The 19,861-nt window shown below is 45.8% G+C and overlaps 1 protein-coding gene across 9 annotated transcripts in view; it reads right to left on the bottom strand.

Annotated features, from left to right (window-relative positions):
* POP4 (POP4 homolog, ribonuclease P/MRP subunit) overlaps positions 1-19,861 on the bottom strand; it is a 147,377-nt gene that overhangs the window by 8,707 nt on the left and 118,809 nt on the right. For all 9 annotated transcript variants that reach the window (XM_069216727.1, XM_069216735.1, XM_069216731.1 and 6 more), the window contains 2 exons: positions 18,297-18,358; positions 6,006-6,107 (listed from right to left, as the gene is read on the bottom strand). In XM_069216727.1, coding sequence (XP_069072828.1) covers positions 6,006-6,107; positions 18,297-18,358 — 164 coding nt within the window. The remainder of the gene's footprint in view (positions 1-6,005; positions 6,108-18,296; positions 18,359-19,861) is intronic.

The following is a 19,861-nucleotide window of genomic DNA, read 5'->3' as shown; positions in this document are numbered from 1 at the left end:
GTCCTTTTCTATCTGGCAGGGGAGATATTGGTGTTGAAGGGTTCTTTGAGTGGCGTTGCGCCACCTGAGATACCACAGAAACCAGCTTCGTTGCCCAATTAAACATGCTGGGGAATCTTCCGGTGCTTTACATTGTTTCTCCAAACGTGGGATTTGAGAAGATATTGTAGCTGGGTTTTTCATTATTTTTAATCCTTCTTGCCATATAAAGTCAACTACAGGTATGGCTCTAACTGACTTTTTTTGATGGTTCTTTAAAGTAATGTAGGAAACAATCTGTTTCTTGAAGGAGAATGGGCAGTTCAAAATGTTTAGCCGCTCTTTCCATTAAATTATGGAACCCCCCCTATGTCCTCTGGGAGGAAATCCACTGGTCCTGCAAACGGTGGTGATGGCGCAGGAATTAGGTATCCGTCCCACTCACTATGAGTGGTTTCAGGTATTTTTCTCTTCCCTTTCTTCATCTGTATACGGAGGGTCATCCTGAGGTGGCTGTGCAAAAGGGATGTTCGTATCCGGTCTGAGTGGTGTCCCTGGATGACTAGGGATAGTGGTCCGCAGTCCTGCTTGCAGGTCATACTGCTATGTGGTCAGAGTGCTGGTACTGAGGCTGGAAACCTTCTAGAGTAGTCAAGCAGCATGTTTTGGAGATCTGTCACTAATGACCTTGGCATAGGGACAGAAGTGTGTCACCCTATGCGGAATACGACGGATCTGGTTGGACTTTTGCTGAATAATAATTGTCCGGATATTGATTATCCTCATTGTCATCCAGGTCCTGACATTTGATGTTGAGTTGTGACGGACTGTTGGCCACTCCAAACATTCCTTCGTCTTGAGAATATCCGTCATCACGATCATCTAATAGGTGTTGAGGAGGATACGGTAATACCTTACTTGGGGAGGTATGCATTGGTAGGGTTGTAGATGCTTTCTTTCACACAGTTATCAATGCTAGATGGAGGAATTTTGACGTTCCTGTAGTGGTCGCTCTCATTGCTGTGTCCATCGTCGACGTTTCTCTTGTCAACGGACATGTTGTTAAAAGATAAATCTTACAAAAATTCATATCTTTAGCACTGTATATTGGATTTTTATCATTTTGGTCTTGTCTTACACAGATAAATATTGGCTATTTTTTAAAAAACTGGTGTGGTGCCCTTTTGTAGTGTTTTCACTGTATTCCTGAGCGTCATGTACAAGTACTTTACACATTGCTTCTATGAAATGCCTGACTGCTTGCGCCAAGCTAACAAGGGGGTGGGGGCAGGGGTTATCTGAGCGGGTATCTCTCTTACCCTGACTAGAGTGAGGGTCCCTACTTGGACAGGGTGCAAACCAACTGCCAACTAGAGACCACATTTAAAACAGTTTTTATACAGAAAAATATATCTTTTGTTAATTTATTTCTAGAACCACAAGACTCAGTTCAGAAGTAAATACTGTTGCAGGTAAGTACTTAGCATAGACATCAAATTAACTTTGTTTCACTTTAGTCAAGTAATCCGTTTTTAAGAAAACAGAATATCTATTGTAAAAGTGGACAGTGCATTTTCGGAACAGTTCCTGGAGGAAGAAAATAAAGTACTGTTTTAGAGATAAGTACACGACTTACAGTTCCAGTCTCTGGGTTATAGGTAGTCCACTGTTTGGGGTTCACGTTAACCCCAAACGCCCACCACCAGCAACACAGGGCTGGTCCGGGTGCAGAGGTCCAAGTTGAGCAATTTTAACGTAGGTTCTAATGGAGACAGGGGGTACTTGGAATTCGGTTTACCAGCAGGTAAGTACCTGCGGCTCAGAGGGCAGACCACGGCGGTTTAGAGGAGTACTGTAGGGGCCCCGCGTAAGCATCAATCCCACACCCTCCGTGCCACTGGGGCGGCCGGGTGCAAACAGGACATTGGGTTTCCAATGAAACTCTATGAGGGGACCTGGGGGAATGGGGGGCTGTGTGGGGGATGGGGGCTGTTTCTTGGGCACATCACCGGTCAGATAGGGAAGAGGGCTGCCTGTTGATTGTCGCTGCACCGATTTCTCAAGGGCCTAGGGTCTGCAGGTGCAGTGGGTCCTTTGATGTTGGTTATCTTCGCCCAGGGCAGTTGCGGTCAGGGGAGTCCTCGGGATTCCCTCTGCAGGTGTCGTCGTGGAGGGGTTGAGAAGTCAACCCAGGGTGGGCACTTGGTCACCTGGGGGTCCTCTCTGGTCTGTTGGCCCAACTTGATGCTGGCTGTGGGCGTCGGGTGCCGAGTGGTTAGGACTTGCACCTCTGGAGTGAGGTGGGAGTCCTTCAGAAGAGGTTTCTTCTTCTGTCCTTCTTTGCACAGGGCCACTGTCCATGGGAGTTCTTGATCATCTGTGATGCAGGCAGTCCTCTGGAGGTTTTTCAGAGGTGCTGGACTTGCAAGACGCGTCGCATTTCTTCTGCAGGTTCTTTGAAGCAGGAGACAGGCCAGTGCGGCTGGGGGCAAGTCAGTTGTTGTCTCCTTTCCTTCTCTGCTGGGGTTTCAGCTAAGCAGTCCTTCTTGTGAGGTCGTCAGGAATCTGACTAGCTTGGTTCAAGGGGGCCCTTACATACAAGATTTAGGTGTGTTTTAGGGGTCAGAGGGCAGTAGCCAATGGCTACTGTCCCTGAGGGAGGCTACACCCTCCTTGTGCTCTCTCCCTTTGGGAAGGGGAGCACATTCCTATCCCAAATGGCCCTAATCCTCCAAACCAAGATGGAGGATTCTGCAAGGAGGGGGTAACTTCAGCTCTAGACACTGTAGGGGCGGTCCTGGCTGAGGTGGCGGCGACTCCTTGTTTTTCCTAATTATCCCTCTGGACTTGCTGCCAAAAGTGGGGGCTTTGTCCGGGGGCTGGGCATCTCTATTAGCTGGAGTGTCCTGGGGCATTGTAACACGAAGCCTGAGCCTTTGACACTCACCGCTAGGTGTTACAGTTCCTGCAGGGGGGGGGGAGGTGTGAAGCACCTCCACCAAGTGCAGGGTTTGTTTCTGGCCTTAGAGAGCACAGAGGCTCTCACCCCAGGGGGTCAGAAACTCATCTCTCAGTGGCAGGCTGGCACAGACCAGTCCTCCTACACTGAAGGATTGGGTAAAATACAGGCGACATCTCTAAGATGCCCTCTGTGTGCATTTTTAAATAAAGCACTGACATCAGTGTGGGTTTATTATTATAAGATGTTTGATACCAAACTTCCCAGTATTTAGTGTGGCCATAATGGAACTGTAGAGTTCATTTTGACAAACTCACAGACCATATATTTAATATGGCCACACTGTATTTACAATGTCTAAGAATGGACTAAGACACTGTAGGGGCATATTGCTCATGCAGCTATGCCCTCACCTGTGGTATAGTGCACCCTGCCTTAGGGCTTTAAGGCCTGCTAGAGGTGTGACTTCTCTATGCCACAGGCAGTGTTGTGTGTGCATGGCACCCTGAGGGGGATGCCGTGTCGACTTTGCCCTTTTCCCCCACCAACACACACAATCTGCAATGGCAGTGTGCATGTGTTAGGTGAGGGGTCCCTTGGGGTAGCATAAAACATGCTTCAACCCCTAGGGACATTCTCTGGTGACAGGGCCCTCAGTACCACTGGTACCTTTTACAAGGGGCTTATCTGTGTGCCAGGGCGTGAAATTGTGGAAACAATAGTACATTTTTAGTGAAAGAATACTGGTGCTGAGGCCTGGTTAGCAGGTTCCCAACACACTCTCAGTAAATTCAGCATCAATGTCAGGCAAAAAGTGGGGGGTAACTGCAATAAGGGGCATTTTCCTACACACGCCTCACATCAGGATTCCGCAAACCACAAAGGGATGTACTTCAGTCAACTTTCAGCTGAAAAGCAATATTTGCTCAGAAGGCGAACTGTAAGTAACTGTGGCAACAATTCACCCAATGAGTGTACTCCCCAGTTCCCACTTCCAAGGGATGTCAGCACTACACTGGTATTTACTCCTGGTCTGTGGACAAGAATTTTGCTGGTCACACCTTGTACTCTAACCAGAATGGGCCAATCAACAGCAATCATCTTTGGCACCCCAACAGGGTTAAGTATTCTTACTTTTCCCCCCTTGAGCAGTACCCTCAGAGCAGTACTTCTTCTATTAGCACAAAAATAACAATTTGTAACCCTTCCTTAAAATATTTGCAGAATTTTTAACTTTCCCAAAAAGTATTCCAGGACTTGAGTTAGAATAGCAAATAAGTCTCTCTGGGCTATTAAGGGGAAAGTTGAATTTTCCTAAAATACTCCAGGCCTGAAATTAGAATAGTAAATTTGACCTTCCTGTGTCTGCCACAGCCACTGATGCCTAAGGGCACAACTCAAGGCAAGAAACTTAAGTGCACAACCCTACCCACAGATTGTGTTATTTTGGCTCACAGGACCACTACTTGATCGGCATCCCTCTCTTGTGTGTTCACATCTACAAGTCTGCTCTCATACACTAAAGCACTTCCATCGTGGTTCAAGGATGCAAAGCAACTAGTCTTCACAAAGTACTCCAACATGTTTGAGTCAAGGGTAAGTGGGTATGTATCCAGTACCTTTCCACAGCTGCGTACAATACAAGATCTTAATGGTTGTATTACTGGCCACCATTGATACCAGTCACCCAGCTACCTTAGCCTCACCGTCAAACTCCAGCTCTAGATCAATCTGTATGAAGACAGCGTGTGGCCCCGGTTATAAGTACACTGCCCCTTCTTTCAACTTATTCGAACTGTGCTTTCCTGAAGACCGCATATCTCAGCCACCAGAACAAACTTCATAGCACACTGCTCTTCTACCCTACTGTGAAGTGGCCAAAATGGACGCACACTACCTGTACATAGTCAAGGAAGGGCATCAGCCTCTCCACTCAGCCTCTGGGTTGCTTTGTAAGAAAGCATAACCCGACATTTATGTTACAATAATGCAGATGCTTCTTTGCACATATATGCCTTAATGAGCATGGATTATTACATAATAAAGTTTGAATGTTGTTTGTATTAATCTGAAGTGCTCATTAGTCTAAACATGCATGCTAAGTTTCAGGAATTTCAAGAACAGAAGTGATTTTATTTAGTATTTTGTATTTGCACATTTTTGCATCTGGTAATAAGGCGTGGCCCCACTTTCAATTTTGGCAATTGAATGCCTGATTTTCAGAAAGTAGTGAATTCAGCAGTGTGCTTATGTATCACTATCTGTGTCTCAAGGATTCCTCACATTCTTTCTATGAAAAGATCCAGCCTCCTGCTCATTAGTTTTGTTGAAGTAGCATATTTCAGTCAATTGAATATTTTCATGAGAACCTTCCACAAATGTGTACACTTTAGCATTATATGATCAAACTGGCTTTCTGCGTGGATGCTCTGGTCAGTTGAAATGACAATTTTTACTTTTTACTGTCCTTAGCTGTTCATGGTTTTTGCAATAAACATGTTAGACATTTACGCCTCATGAAGTGTTGTGTTTTATTTTACAGGATCTGTTTCTGCAGCAGCCTGCCCTATACTGCTCTGCAATGTTCCCAGAAGTGTCCCATTCATTTCTGATTTCGTCCTCTTTTTACAGAGTGACTTGCAATACCAATCATACAACAAGCAGTTGCACTTTTGAGATTGCAACAGGTTCCCTCAGTAGTATTATTATTATTGGGGTGATGGAGTAGCACAAGGAAAATGCATATAAATAGCCTACTGCTCTATGATCACTCAACAATCTATATGATTTAATAAAACATTTAAAAGCAAATCCAGAGCAGGGTACTACTGAAGGTATCTATAAAGTTAGCACATTTTAAAGATAAAACATGGTATTTTTACACCATCATTTTCTTCAGGCAAAACTTTTCCTGCAAAATCTGCAAAGCCACTAACCCACATGTGCAATGAAAAAGTCAAGAATAGACATTTCCTTGTAATCTGTACAAGCAACCAGGATTATGATTACCCATGCGCAAGAGATAAGAGATGAATTCTACAAAAAGCAAAAATGCAGGGCAACATACCTTTCAATTTGTCTTCTTTTGTGATTATTTTAAAAATGTGCTTCATTTCTTGCAGAATGATTCCTTTAACTCCAACGTATGAGGGGCACTTAGACTTTGTTACTGTGTAGGAAACCAAACCACATTTTAAGGTATTATCCTTCCATTGGCAATTCACAGCAGAACCAGCATAGAAAGCTTTCTGGGAGGTTTTCCAAATCAACTCACACATCAAACCAGTTAAAACGAAGTGTTAAAATGATCTTTTATACGTCCGGGATAAAAGTAGGCTTGCAAAGCTTAGAAAAATTAATCTAGCCATGCAACCTAGCAAAAGGTGATGGTAAATTTTAGAACCTTAAACATTGTATAAAAGGCGGTTGAAACCGACAATTGTGAGAAAAGGCCTTTTATTGACAGTTAACCCCCACTTTTGTGCCTGGTACATGAAGCACCCTAGATGTTGTTAGTGTCCAGGGACCCTGCTAACCAGGTTTCCTGGGACAGATCTCTTTACCTAAACTGTTGTGATGTATTGCCACATCATAAGCTGCCACTATAAGCCCCTACTAAATGGTACCTAGGTATTAAGGGTAGGCCCCTGAGGGCAGAAGCATTGATTGTGCATCCGGATGAATGGCGCTATAGGGTAGCACAAAGTCCAACCATTCTATGCCGAGTGCTCTGGTGCAAATCAAAAGCACAAACTCGACATGGCACACTGCCTGTGTGCCCAGTCTACTATACACTGCATGAACTATGGGTAAGACCCCTCTGACAGGCCTTCCAGCCCTAAGGCAGGGTGCACTATACTGTATGTGAGGGCACAGCTGCATGAGCACTATGCCCCCACCGTGTCTTTGCCAAACCTAGGAAAAGTGTGTGAACAGAGCAGCCATTTTAATACGAATTTCACAGCTACATGACGGCTGTTAGAAATGGGGTCTTTGGTTGGCAGTCAGGTTACCCCCTGTCCAAGCAAAGACCCTCACTCTAGTCAGGGTAAAGGAGAATCACCCTCAGTTAACCCCCTGCTCATAACCCTTGATAGCATGGCACAAGCAGGCAGGCTTAACTTCAGAGTCTAGGTGTAAAGTATTTGTACCAACACACACAGTAACTCAGTGAAAACACTACAAAATGACAAGACAGGTTTAGAAAAATAGGTAATATTTATCTAAACAAACAAGACCAAAATGGCAAAAATCCACCATGCACAAGTCAAGTGATGAATTAAAAAGCAAAGAGAGTCTTAAATCCGTAGAAAACAGTGCTAACGCTGTTAGCATGAAAAAGTACCTGGGTTGTGCAAAAATAACATCACATGGGCTAGTGTGCATCGGAAAAGGCCAGCGATGCGTCGATTTCTCACTCGCAAGCGAGATCATGCGTTGTTCCTCCTCCGGTGGGGTGCGTAGTTTTTCCTTTCCACAAGAGAGCGCTGCGTCGATCCAGACACGCACCTCAGGTCCGGGCAGGCTTTGCGTAGTTTTTCCACACCCAGCAAGGTTTGCGTCGAAAACCTGGTCGCATGGTATCAGAAAACCACGCTGTGGGGTTGCGACGTTAACTGCCTCAGTCTGCGGGTGTTGCGCATTATTTCTCCAGCCATATGCGTCGATCTTCCAGCCGCGATGCAGGTGGAGCATAGATTTCAGCCACAAAGCCGGCAGCGCGTCCTTTCTCAGCCGCGTCGCATTTCTCACTACTAGCCCCCCCCCCCCCCCAAAAAAAATGCCCACTAAATACAGTATTTAGTGGGCATCCCTAGGCCAGGAACTCAGATTCGACAGACAGAAGTCCAGCACCAAGAAGATCCAAAGGCACAAGAATTGTGGACCTGCTGCACACAGAAAAGGTACCAAACCGTGCCTGCTCCACTCAGGACTGGACAATCACTGCTGTGGAGCTACTGGACAACTGTAAAAACTCTAAGGAGCCCCAGAAGACCGTCAGGCTTTGCAAATTGCCAGACAACTCCCTCCAGAGTGGAGGTACCACTCAAATTCCACAAGGAACCAACAAGCCGGTGAGGTCCACTTCCCTGGCCAGATGCTAACTCAAGAATTGGATGCCGCAGCCAGACTAAGCTTCACACCAAAGACCGGGAGGACAAACCCTGCCAGTGTGCCAAGTTTGGTGACACTGTGCCCTCCAGTAGCTGAATCATACCAATACCCTTGGTATTGGTCATCTGACTGCGGACAACCCAAAAAACAGCCCACTGGGAACTTTAAAAGGACGAGGAGGAAGCTCCAGTCGTGGGACTTCAGAAACAACCCAGAACTCCTGCCAGAGTGCCCCCCCCATTGTCTGCAAGCAACACACTTGAACCAACTTACCTCCTGCTTCTGAGGGCATCCTTGCCCACGGCTCTTGGATCACAGATTCGCTCTGCACCCGGCCACCTGTGCTCTGCACCAAAAAACAGCTGTGCCCTAAGGGTCCCCCACCCCTTGAGACCTCAATACTACAAGGGGACCCCTAGGATTCACCTTTAAACTTACCTGTGCTGTGCCTTTCCAAGAGGTCCTTTAAAGTAGCCATGCACAAGCTCCAGAGACCTTTTCATGCAGCTCCCGCCAGAACTGGGAGACGCCCGAACTTCTCCAGCTGTCAGTGTGCCCACTGACGGCCTCGACCGACCTGAAAAAGAAGAACTTGATAAACCAACTGTATGATTTTATATGAATTTTTGAGGGTTATCCTCCATTGATTCCTATGGTGCGTAATTACCGCACAAAACTAATCCTTTTATTAATCTTCAAAAAATCATATCTCAAAAAGAACTTAATCAATTCTGATGATCTGGGTCTAAAAATGTTCATAAAAATCTGAAGTATTTTTATAAATTGGTCAATTACTCCTTTGAGTGTGTGAGTTGCAAGATTGATGCTGTGAGTACAACAAATGCTTTCCACTCCTCTGAGACTGGAAAACTGATAGACCAAGCTACCATAAAAATTAGAGCACTACGTGGTCTAGTTTTTAACCCATAAACCAATGTGTGGTTTCCTGGACTCTATGTAGTGCTCAGCTAGGCACAATGTGCAGAGAGCCAGTCTCCTACATTTGGTGGTCAGGGGTGGGATAAAGATTTTGCATTTGTGGATAGCACGTTGTCACTTTTGTGAGCACAGAAATAACTCTGCAAATTGCCTTCACCTTAATTATTTTTGTTTTTCAATTGACTAAAATTGTTTTTTTTACAAATTTGTAAAATAATTTTTAGGGCCCTTGTTACGTGCCCATAGCAAGGGTTTAAAAGTCCTTTTTTTAGTTGGCCTATGCAAAAAGAGGATTCCAAATTCTCAAAAAGGTCCTAACTTTAGTAAAGTAAAAATGACAGATGCAGAGACCCAGGAGCTCAATCTGGAATCTTATGAAGCATATAGTTATGACCAATTAAAGAAACTAGGCAGACTGTACCAACTTCATACTGGAAAAAGCCCCAGTGCAGAGAAACTTCAGTTTCTGGTGGCCCAGCACGAAAGAGAATCCTCCAGATGAGGTAGATGACAATGATGCATCTGTGGTGGTTGAAGAAGCTGTGGATAGAGGAGAAGAGGGTAGCTCCTCTCACTCTAGCACTAGTGCACCCACAGAAGCAGACCTGGACATTGCCAGGCTGACCACAATACTGGCCTTAGAGAGACAGCTTTTGGAAACAGAGAAACGAGTTTGGCTTAGGACCCATCTCCGATGGCAGCATACAAGTATTGAGGAAAACATCCTTCAACATCGAACTACCAGAAAGAGTTAACTTTTCCTTCACTGAAGGGGATGATATAGTCAAATGGTTTTCTGCCTTTGAAAGAGCCTGTATTGGGTGGGTAATTGAGAAAAAAGCACTGGGGCACAATGTTGTGGGAGGTATTTTCAAGAAAGTGCAGGGATAGGCTCCTGACACTGAATGAGACAGATTCTAAATCCTATGACCCCATGAAGGGTATCTTGATTGAGGGCTTTGGATATACAACTGAAGAGCACTGTATAAGTTTCAGGGAGGCTTGAAAAACCCAGAGCCAGGCTTGGGTAGGCTTTGTGGACTATTCAGTAAAAATGCTGGGTGGTTGGTTAGCTAGGAACGGGAAACAGCACTAATAATGTGGTCAATGCAACTATATGTATTGACCACGCTGCTGTTACTACGCATGCGTTTACCACGCACATGCGTGATAACGGTAGTGACAGCAATCGGGCGGAAGGAAGCAAGCAGGAAGGAGCAGCAACCAGAGGAGAGAGGTAAGTGGGGCCTGGGTTGGGGAGGGAGGGTTGTGGTAGTTTTTAGGACAAGGTGGGGGATCGGGGTAGGTTATAGGGCAGGATAGGCTTTAGGGTAGGGTGGTGGGTTGGGGTAATTTTTAGGACAGGACTGGGAAGGTTTTAGGACAGGAAGGTTTTAGGATTTAGAGTGAAGGCGGGGGTCAGGGTAGTTTTTAGGACAGGGTAGGTCTTAGAGTTTAAAGCAGGGGTCAGGTAGTTTTTAGGACAGAACAGGGTAGGTTTTAAGACAGGGTAGGTTTTAGGGTGAAGGCGGAGTCAGGGTAGTTTTTAGGACAGAGCGGGGTAGGTTTCAGGACAGGGGGAAGGGCAAGTTTTAGGGTGGGCGGTGGGAAGAGGGTAGTTTTTAGGACAGGACAGTGTAGGTTTTAGGGTTTAGGGCAGGGGGTCGGGTAGTTTTTAGGACACAGCGGGGTAGAATTTGGGACAGGTGGGGCAGGTTTTAGGGCAAAGGCAGGGGATTGGGGCAGTTTTTAGGACAGGGTAAGCTTTAGGCTTCAGGATGGGGGCTTGGGTAGTTTTTAGGAAAGGGTGGGGTAGTTTTTGGGACAGGGTAGGTTTTAGGGATTAGGGTGGCGGGGCCGGGTAATTTTTAGGACAGGGTCGGGCAGTTTTTAGGTTTCGAGGCGAGGGTGGGAGTAGTTTTTAGGGCAGGGCAGGGAAGGGTAGTTTTTAGGCCAGGGTATATTTTACGGTTTAGGGCAGGGGTCGGGTAGTTTTTAGGACAGATGAGGTAGTTTTTAAGCCAGGGGAGGATTTAGAGTTTAGGGCAGGGTGGGGGGCAGGTAGTTTTTAGGAAAGGTTGGGACAGGTTTTGACAGGACAGGGTAGGCTGGGGGGTTAGGGCTCTGGGAAGTGGTTGGAAGGGACAGTTAAGGGCTTGGGCAGGTGGAGTATGATGTCAGGTTTAGGGGGCAGGGCGGGGGAGAATTTACCATGCATGTTACTTTACCAAACATGCTTTTACAACTAAATTTGTTGTAAAGGCATGTGTGGCAAAGGCATGCATGGTAAAGACGTGGTCGTTGTAAAAGCATGCATTGTAAATGCATTTGTTGTTTCATCATACATCCGCTGGGAACAAGGTACACAATTATGATGGGCTGTATAACCTGTTAATGAAAAAGCATCTGCTACGTAATTATTTCAATGACTGACTACATCAACACCTGAAAGATCTGGGTCCACTTTCCTCTCAAGAATTGGACAGGAAGGCATACTATTGGGTCAAAACAAGGGTAAGCAAAGCTACCACAGGTGGGGGGGAACCAAAAGAAAGAGGCCAAAAAGCCCTCCTTCCCGCCCCAGGAATGATGGTTGCCAAAACAAGATCAAAGTCTTCTCAAGGACCCCAGAATTCTGCACAGGAGGGTGGGTCCTGAGACTCCCCACATTCTAGGGGTAGGCACAAAGGTATGAACTTCCAACAAGGCTTGGTGCCATGACCGCAAAACTAAAGGGCACCAAACTGGAGACTAGCTGTAAAAACAAAAAACACCTCTAGTCAACCTGCAGGAAATGCAGTTGCTAATCTCCAGATGGGATCAGGTGTGGCCTGACTAAGTCAGTGCCCCCCCACAAAGGCAACATAAGTCACCAAGGGTGGGGTAGAATTATCCTGTGCTGCCTGGCCATTTAATATGAAAAAATATAGGAGGTGTCCTTTGATTAATGGGGATAAAGTGAAAGCACAGAGGGACACAAGAACTAGTGTTACCATGGCAACTTAGCACTTGGTCCTCTCAAATCAATACCTGGTAGAGAAGTCTTATCCTATCACCAATGCTGACGATGAGAAAGTTCCATCCCATGGCTGTGGTATCCACTGATTTTTTGGGGTGGGGGGAGGGGGTGGGAAGAGAAGGAAGGGTACAAAGAAGTGGCTGTGTCCTCATCCATCCCAGTGGATTCCCTACTTGGAAATTACCTAGAGCATTCCCCCTGGATTGACATAGAACTGAAGACCCCTGCAGCAACGCTTGGGATCACAGAATAGGCATGCGTCAAGACTAGGGCACAGAGCAAACTTCAGAAAGAAAAAAAGAGAGCTGGATCCTGAAACAGTGGACCAGCCTCCCAAGATAAAAGGCAAGAAGACTGGTGACCCAGCTTCAAAACGGATCCTAGATCAGGGCCCCTTTTTTCAGGAAGAGGTTTCATCCACCTTGGAGGGAACTGAGCTTGCAGAGTTTGGGCCTTACCAAAGGGCTCAGGGGGACCTTCCAAGGAAGGCCTGTGCCAGGGGAAGAGGACGTGTTCTTGAAGGCCTGAGGCAACAAGCTGCAAAGGAAGAGCTAGGAAATGTAAGTGGAACCCACAGGGTTTATTGGGAGGAGGGGCTCCAGAACACGGAGGCCAGAGACCTCAAACCTGGTGCAACCAGGAGGATGGTTGGTAATGGCCCAGCCATTCGGCAGCGGCTAGAGTTCGACTTTGTTGGCCCCCTTGACCCTTAAACAGTTTCAGGACACAGATACATACTAGAGGTAATGGATCATGCCACTAGATATCCAGAGGCTATGCCCCTTAAAACCATTACAGCACCTGCAGATGCAAAAGCACTCCTGGGTATTTTCACCAAGGTTGGGTTTCCTAAGGAGGTTGTATCAGATGCAATCAAACTTCATGTCTGCATACTTGAAATACATGTGAAAAGAATGTGGTGTGACCTACAAGTTCATACCCCCCACACCAACCTTTAACAAATAGGTTGGTTGAGAGATTTAGCCAGACCCTTGAAGTTATGATTGGAGGACTCCCTGAAAAGCTCTGAAGGAGATGGGACATCCTGTTTCCTCGCCTGCCATTTACCTACAGGGAAGTGCCACAAAAGGGAGTAGGTTTCTCTCTATTTGAGCTTTTATTTGGGCACCCTGTTAGGGGACCACTAAGTCTTGTTAGAGAAGGCTGGGAGAAGCCTCTCAAAGAGCCCAAGCATGGTATTGTGGACCATGTGTTTGGCCTACTTTCAAGATGGCTGAGTACATGGAAAAAGCCAGCAAAAATCTGCAGACTAGCCAGAAGCTGCAAAAATTCCGTTATGACCAGAAAGCTGCTATGGTTGAGTTCTAACCAAGGCAGAAAGTTTGGGTGTTGGACCATGTTGCTCCAAAGGGCCCTACAAGACACATGGTCCCAGCCCTATCCCCTACTTGAAAGGAAAGGGAATGTCATCACTTACCTAGTGGACCTAAACAGTTGCAAAAACCCCAAAATAATTATTCATTTTAACCGCCTAAAGCCCTCTTTGATAGCACTGACGTGACCAAGCTCATGGTCACAAATGAGGGACAGGAGGAGAGTGAGCCTCTCCCTGATCAACGCACAAGATGGTTCTGTGGATGGTGTGGTCATATCGGACACCCTTACAGAGCAACTGCAATCTGATTACAGGCAAGTATGCTATTCTCCCTGACCCCTGGAAAGTAACTGGTGTACCCATGATGTGGACACTGGAGACAGCTTGCCTGTCAACCTGTCAAGAACCACATTTACAGACCATGTCAGGGGGAGTATCCAAGCAGAAGTCCAAAAGATGCTGTATTTGGGTGTCATTTAACTCTCTGAGAGCCCTAGGATAGCCCACTAGTTTTAGTCCCCAAGCCTCACTCTAAGGGAGAGAGAAAATAAATTAGGTTTTGTGTGGATTACAGGGGCCTCAACTCTTACCAAAACTGGTACACACCCAATTGCAAGAGCTGATGTGCTTATAGACAGATTAGGGGCAGCCAAATAACGGAGTACCTTTGATTTGACATCTGGGGACTGACTGATTTTACCCCAGGAACAAAAGAGTGGTGAGCATATTCTACTCCTAGTGGACATTATTAGTTCACTGTTATGCCCTTTGGATTAAAGAATGCACCTGTCACCTTCCAGAGGTTGGTGAACCAAGTCTTTGCTGGACTGGAATCTTTTAGTGCAGCTTATCTGGATGACATAGCTGTCTATAGTTCCACCTGGCAGGATAGCCTGATTCACCTAGGGAAGAACACCAAGGCTCTGCAGAAGGAAGGCCTCACCATCAAGGCCAGTAAGTGCCAGATAGGGCAGGGAAAAGTTGTTTACTTGGGCCACCTGGTTGGTGGAGGCCAAGTGCAACCCATCCAGCCCAACATCCAGACCATTCTGGCTAGGGAAGCACCCAACACACAGACACAGCCCAGGCATTCCTTGGCTTGACTGTCTACTATAGGAGTTTTGTGAAGGATTATGGCACCATAGTTGCCCCAGCACAGAACTAACCTCCAAGAAAATGCCCTAAAATGTTAACTGGACAGTGAGTTGTCAAAGGACCTTTGATGCACTGAAGAATGCTAAGTGCTCTGCTCCAGTCCTACAAGCACCAGGCTACTACAGGCAATACATAGTCCAAACAGATGCTCCTGAAATGGGGATATAAGCGGTCCTTTCTCTGAAAAAGGATGGACATGACCAACCAGTTGCTTTTATAAATAAGAAACTACTCCCTAGGGAACAAAACTGGAGCGCCATAGAGAGGGAAGCCTTTGCTGTGATTTGGGTCTGGAAGAAGCCCATACCGGTGTGGCTCTCACTCCATAGTTCAGATTGACAATAAGCCTATCAGATGGCTACAACACATGAAGAGTGAAAACCCCAAATTGCTTGGTGGTCTATTTCCCTACAGGGAATGGACTTTCAAGTGGAACACAGACCCTGGACTGCCCATACCAATGCAGATGGCCTTTGAAGTTTCTTCCACTTACATGATGAAGAGTCACTAGGGAAAGGGTATTCATATCCTCTTTCTTTCTGAGGGGAGCGTAATGTAAGAAAAGGCCTCTTTTTGACATGGTTAGCCCCAACTTTTTGACTGGTATGTGATGTAGCCTATAATCCGTTCATGCCCAGGGCCACTGCTAACCAGGTTCCCTGGGCCAGGGCTCTTTCCCTAAACTGTTGTGATGCATTGGCATAATTGATAACACCTTTAGCTGCCACTATAAGCCCCTGGTAAATAGTACCTAGTTATCCAGGACATGTGGTACTAAGGGTAGGCCTCTGAGAGCAGCAGCACTGATTGTGCCACCCTCTAGGGCCATGCATCCATATGCACCCAGTTCTACTATTGTAGGCTGAGTGCTCTGGTGCAAACAAAAGCACAAACTCGACATGGTCCACTATATACGGCATGCACTATGGGTAGGACACTACTTTGGCAGGCCTTCCCACCCGCAGGGTGCACTATACTGCATGCAATGCTGTTTGCCTTCCAAACCTGGGACATAGTGAGTGAATAGAGCAGCCATTTTAATACATGTGCTGGACACTGGTCAAATAAAGTTTCACAGCTACACGATGGCCACTCTGAACCCTGCGTTGTTTGGATTTATTATTCTGAGTTGATTGATACCAAACTGGTACCAGTGTTTGATTTATTATAAAATGTACCCAGAAGTCGCCTTAGGGGTGTCCCCAGCAAAAGCCAACTACCCTGGCATTGTTGCCGACTAGTCCTGACCAGCCACCACCAGACACCAATCTGCACCCCTGGGGTGAAGACCTCTGCCCTCCAAAATGCAGAACAAAGCCCTTCCTGGGTGGAGGTCTTAACACCCCCTTCCATCAGGAGCGTGCACCACCCTGTTGGTGAACTTCAAAGGGCTTACCTCAGTTGAAACTCGACCACCAGGCCTGCTGCTAGCAGCAGATGGCTGCTCCCGTTGCAAACCCCCACTTTTGGCAGGAGCGACAGCAGAAAACTCAAACAAAGGATAGGAGGAGTGGCCCTACCTAGCACGCACCACCCCTAAGGTGTTGCATGCAAGGTGGACTCAATTTAATTTTCCTCCATCTTGGATTGAAGGAAAATTACCAATCAGCTGTAAGGAAGTGACCTCTGCCCAGCAGCAGAGGTCACTTAGTAGGTGTAGCTACCATAAGATAGATGACCCATTGGTCACTACCAGGTTCCCCCTACAAAGCCCACTAAATACAGTATTTAGTGGGCATCCCTAGGCCAAGAATTCAGATTTGACGGACAGAAGAACATCAGCACTAAGAAGATCCAAAGTCACAAGAACTGTGGACCCGCTGCACAAAGCAAAGGCGCCTAACCCTGCCTGCTGCACCCAGGACCAGATCATCTCACCGGAGGAGCTGCTGGAAAACTGGAAAAACTTCAAAGAACCCCAGGGGACGTCCACGCTTTGCAAATTGCCAGAGAACTCACTGCAGAGTGGAGGTACCACTCTAAATCTACAAGGAGCCAACAAGCCAGTGAGGTCCACTTCACTGACCAGACACTAACTCCAGAATTGTACGTGGTAGCTGGATCAATCTTTACACCAAAGAACCCAAGGACAAACTCTGCCCGTGTGCCCAGTTTGGTGGCACTGCGCTCTCCAGCAGCTGAAAAATAGCAATACCCTACACGTCTTGGTCATCTTACTTATGACAACCCGAAAAACAGCCCACCTGGGACTGTAAAAGGACCAGGAGGAAACCCCAGTCAAGAGAATTCAGGAAAAATCCGGACCTCCCGTAAAAGTGCCCCGCTGTCCTGCAATCGACCCTTGAACCAACTTACCTCCTGCTTTTGAGGGCTTCCTTGCATACATTTCTTAGATCCCAGATTCGCTCTGCACCCGGCCGCCCTGTTCCCTGCAGCAAAGAACCAGCTGTGCCCTAAGGGTCCCCCATCCCTTGTGACGGCAACACCCTAAGGGGACCCCCAGGATTCATCTTTAAACTTACCTATGCAGTTCTTTTCCAAGTGGTCCCCCACAGTGGCCGTGCACCAGATTTTCCTGCTACTCCCACCGGAACTGGGAGCCGCCCGAACTTCTCCAGGTGGCACAGTGTGCCCACCGATGGCCTCGACCAACCTGCAAAAGAAGAACTTAGTAAAGCTACTCAATGATTTTATATGCATTTTTAAAGGTTAATCTCCATTGATTCCTATGATGCGGAATTGCGCACTATTTTTTATTAAACTTCAAAATTCATATCTCGAAAAGTACTTATTGAATTCTGATGGCCTTGGTCTTAACATTTCCATAAAAATCCTAAGTATTTAAAAAAATTGGTCTTGAGTTATTCCTTTGAGTGTGTGAGTTGCAACATTGTTACTGTCAGTACAACTAATGCTTTGCACATCTCCAGGATTGACCTAACTGCTCGACTAAGCTACCATAAAAATTTGAGCATTAGGTGGTCTAGTTTTTACCCCTGTAAACCAACGTGTGGTTGCCTGGACTCTCTAAATAATCATAAAAAATAAAAAAAAAGGATAAAAAAAAAAAAAAAACACACACAAAAAAGAAACAAACAAATGGTCCCATTCAAATAAGGAGGTGCTATTTCAGACAACAAAAATCAAGGTTCTACGCTCCCACCCGTCTTCTCCGCTCCACCAGCCTCGCTCTCGCCGCCGTCCCTCGCATCCGCCGCTCCACGGCGGGTGGGAGGTCCTTCTCCTATCCTACCTGGCGGCCAAGACATGGAACACCCTCCCCACCATCCTCAGGACCACCCAGGACCACTCCGCATTCCGGAGACTCCTTAAGACCTGGCTCTTCGAGCAGCAGTAACCCCTTCCCCCTAGCGCCTTGAGACCCGCACGGGTGAGTAGCGCGCTTTATAAATGTTAATGATTTGATTTGATTATGTCCGACTGCAGTAACATCCTGGTAATATTTAGCAAAACTGCAGCAAAAGGATATTGGAATTTAGGCTTGCAGCATAAATTTCCAACTGATAACTTGTTGTAATACAGCAAACCTAAGAGAGCTGTTTCTAATATACAACACACACCGATATGTGTCTTTACTATGTAAGAAAACACCAGGAGCTGGTTCTTATTATAATAGTTACAGATTATTTATACCAATTTGAAAAATAATTAAGATAAATACAAAAGTGTATAGAATCCTCCACTAATTGTAAGCTCATTAACTTAAAATGTAAAAAACAACAAAAAAAACACTTGTGATAACATTATTTTTGCAGGAAAGTTGCCCTAACGTCAAAAATCAACTTTTTCCCTAAACAGAGGAGGGGACATACCTGTCACAACAGCTCCGTGAAGATCAGCCTTCAGTAATTTAGTCTGAATTATATGAGGTTTTCTGCAGGAATAAGGATGTAAATAAATCAAACTGAGTCAGAGGCAATAACGGTTTCGAGCAAAACGACAATACTCCTCAATATAACCAATTGTTTACACGATACCAACCGACAGTTACGCTTTATTTCTAATGCATTCATTTCCTACTTCTTCCAGCTGTTTCCTGGTGATGCACCCACTTCCTCCGTTCCGCTAGCTAACTGCACTCAAGCATAAGTATAAAATTATTTTTTTATGCTTCATCCTTTTGGTTTAAATGGAGAGGAACCAGAAGACTATCACTAGATGACAACAAATGCCAATAGTGGGTTTTTAGCAAACAATTTACTGCACTTTGTGTTAAGGTCTTGGTCAAAGTTCAAGTGATTAAACAGTAAATATTGATTTGCAAAAAGAAAAATAGATTTTAAAAATGTGTGTCGCAGAGATGCGTCACTGTGTAAGAATATACAAATGTTCACTTTGCTTCTTAATTAAAATACCTAACTACATTTTCTTTGTTCTCTAATGATAACATTGTTTCTCACTGTGTAGCTATTACGGGCCATTTCAGAGTCCTCAGAGAAAAAAAATAAGGGAAACATAAAAAAGTAAAGCCAAACAGCATCTATAAATTCATTTTTATGCATTATAAAAGATGATAATGAATACATTATTTCTAAGGAATAAACTACATAGTTGTAACAGGTAAATAGTATGACAATTTAAGTATCTTCAATTATGAAATCAAAGGAATATAATACACATTATTATAAACCCATGAACATCCAAACCTACAAATCCACAAAAATGTCAACTGCAGAGCAAGAAGACGACGCAGACGTTGCACTACAGGAACTGCAACTCCACCTCACAACCATTCTCCCCGCTTTCCTCCTACATGTCAATGCAATCCATGATGCATCTCATAGGTGCATTAAGGCTCGGAAAAAACATCTGGTCCTGATAGTCCATATTGGGTGCACTGCTCTGCACCCTGAACTAGAGGTACCTGGTAAAGACCAAGGCAATTTGGCTGATTAAACAAAAAGAACGTACTGTTCTCTGGGCAACTAGTTGAAACTGTCGCTCTGTATTTTTACTGGCGGAAAACCAGCCGCTGGTTTGCCAAAGGGGCAAAGGCATCCCCCTCCCTCGAGAGCAGGGCAGTGCAGTGCACTACTGCACTCACCTGTAGACAGATGCCCCGGATCTCCTCTTTAATCCCCATGCCTCAGTTCCTCGCTATGGATGACCTCATGCGGCGTACCAACCGTGTGCTACCTCTTTATGGAGAACAGGCCACCTGACAGGGCCTTCCCCCTGCAACTGTAATAGGGTGTCATGGCAAATGCAAAGTATTCCCTCCTCTGCGTGTGGCCACGTCTCCCTACAAATAGGGGAATGCCAAAAGTGATTTCAGCAGCGTAAAATGTGCACTTGCGAGGAAGTATTATAAAAGACAACGCATAAACATCTGCAGCAGATTCTTCAATGCCAAAGTGCTCCGAAGTGCGAAAATCTG

This window comes from Pleurodeles waltl, chromosome 12, assembly GCF_031143425.1.
Source record: "Pleurodeles waltl isolate 20211129_DDA chromosome 12, aPleWal1.hap1.20221129, whole genome shotgun sequence".
Taxonomy (NCBI): domain Eukaryota; kingdom Metazoa; phylum Chordata; class Amphibia; order Caudata; family Salamandridae; genus Pleurodeles; species Pleurodeles waltl.
This window is presented reverse-complemented; position numbering and strand designations above follow the sequence as displayed.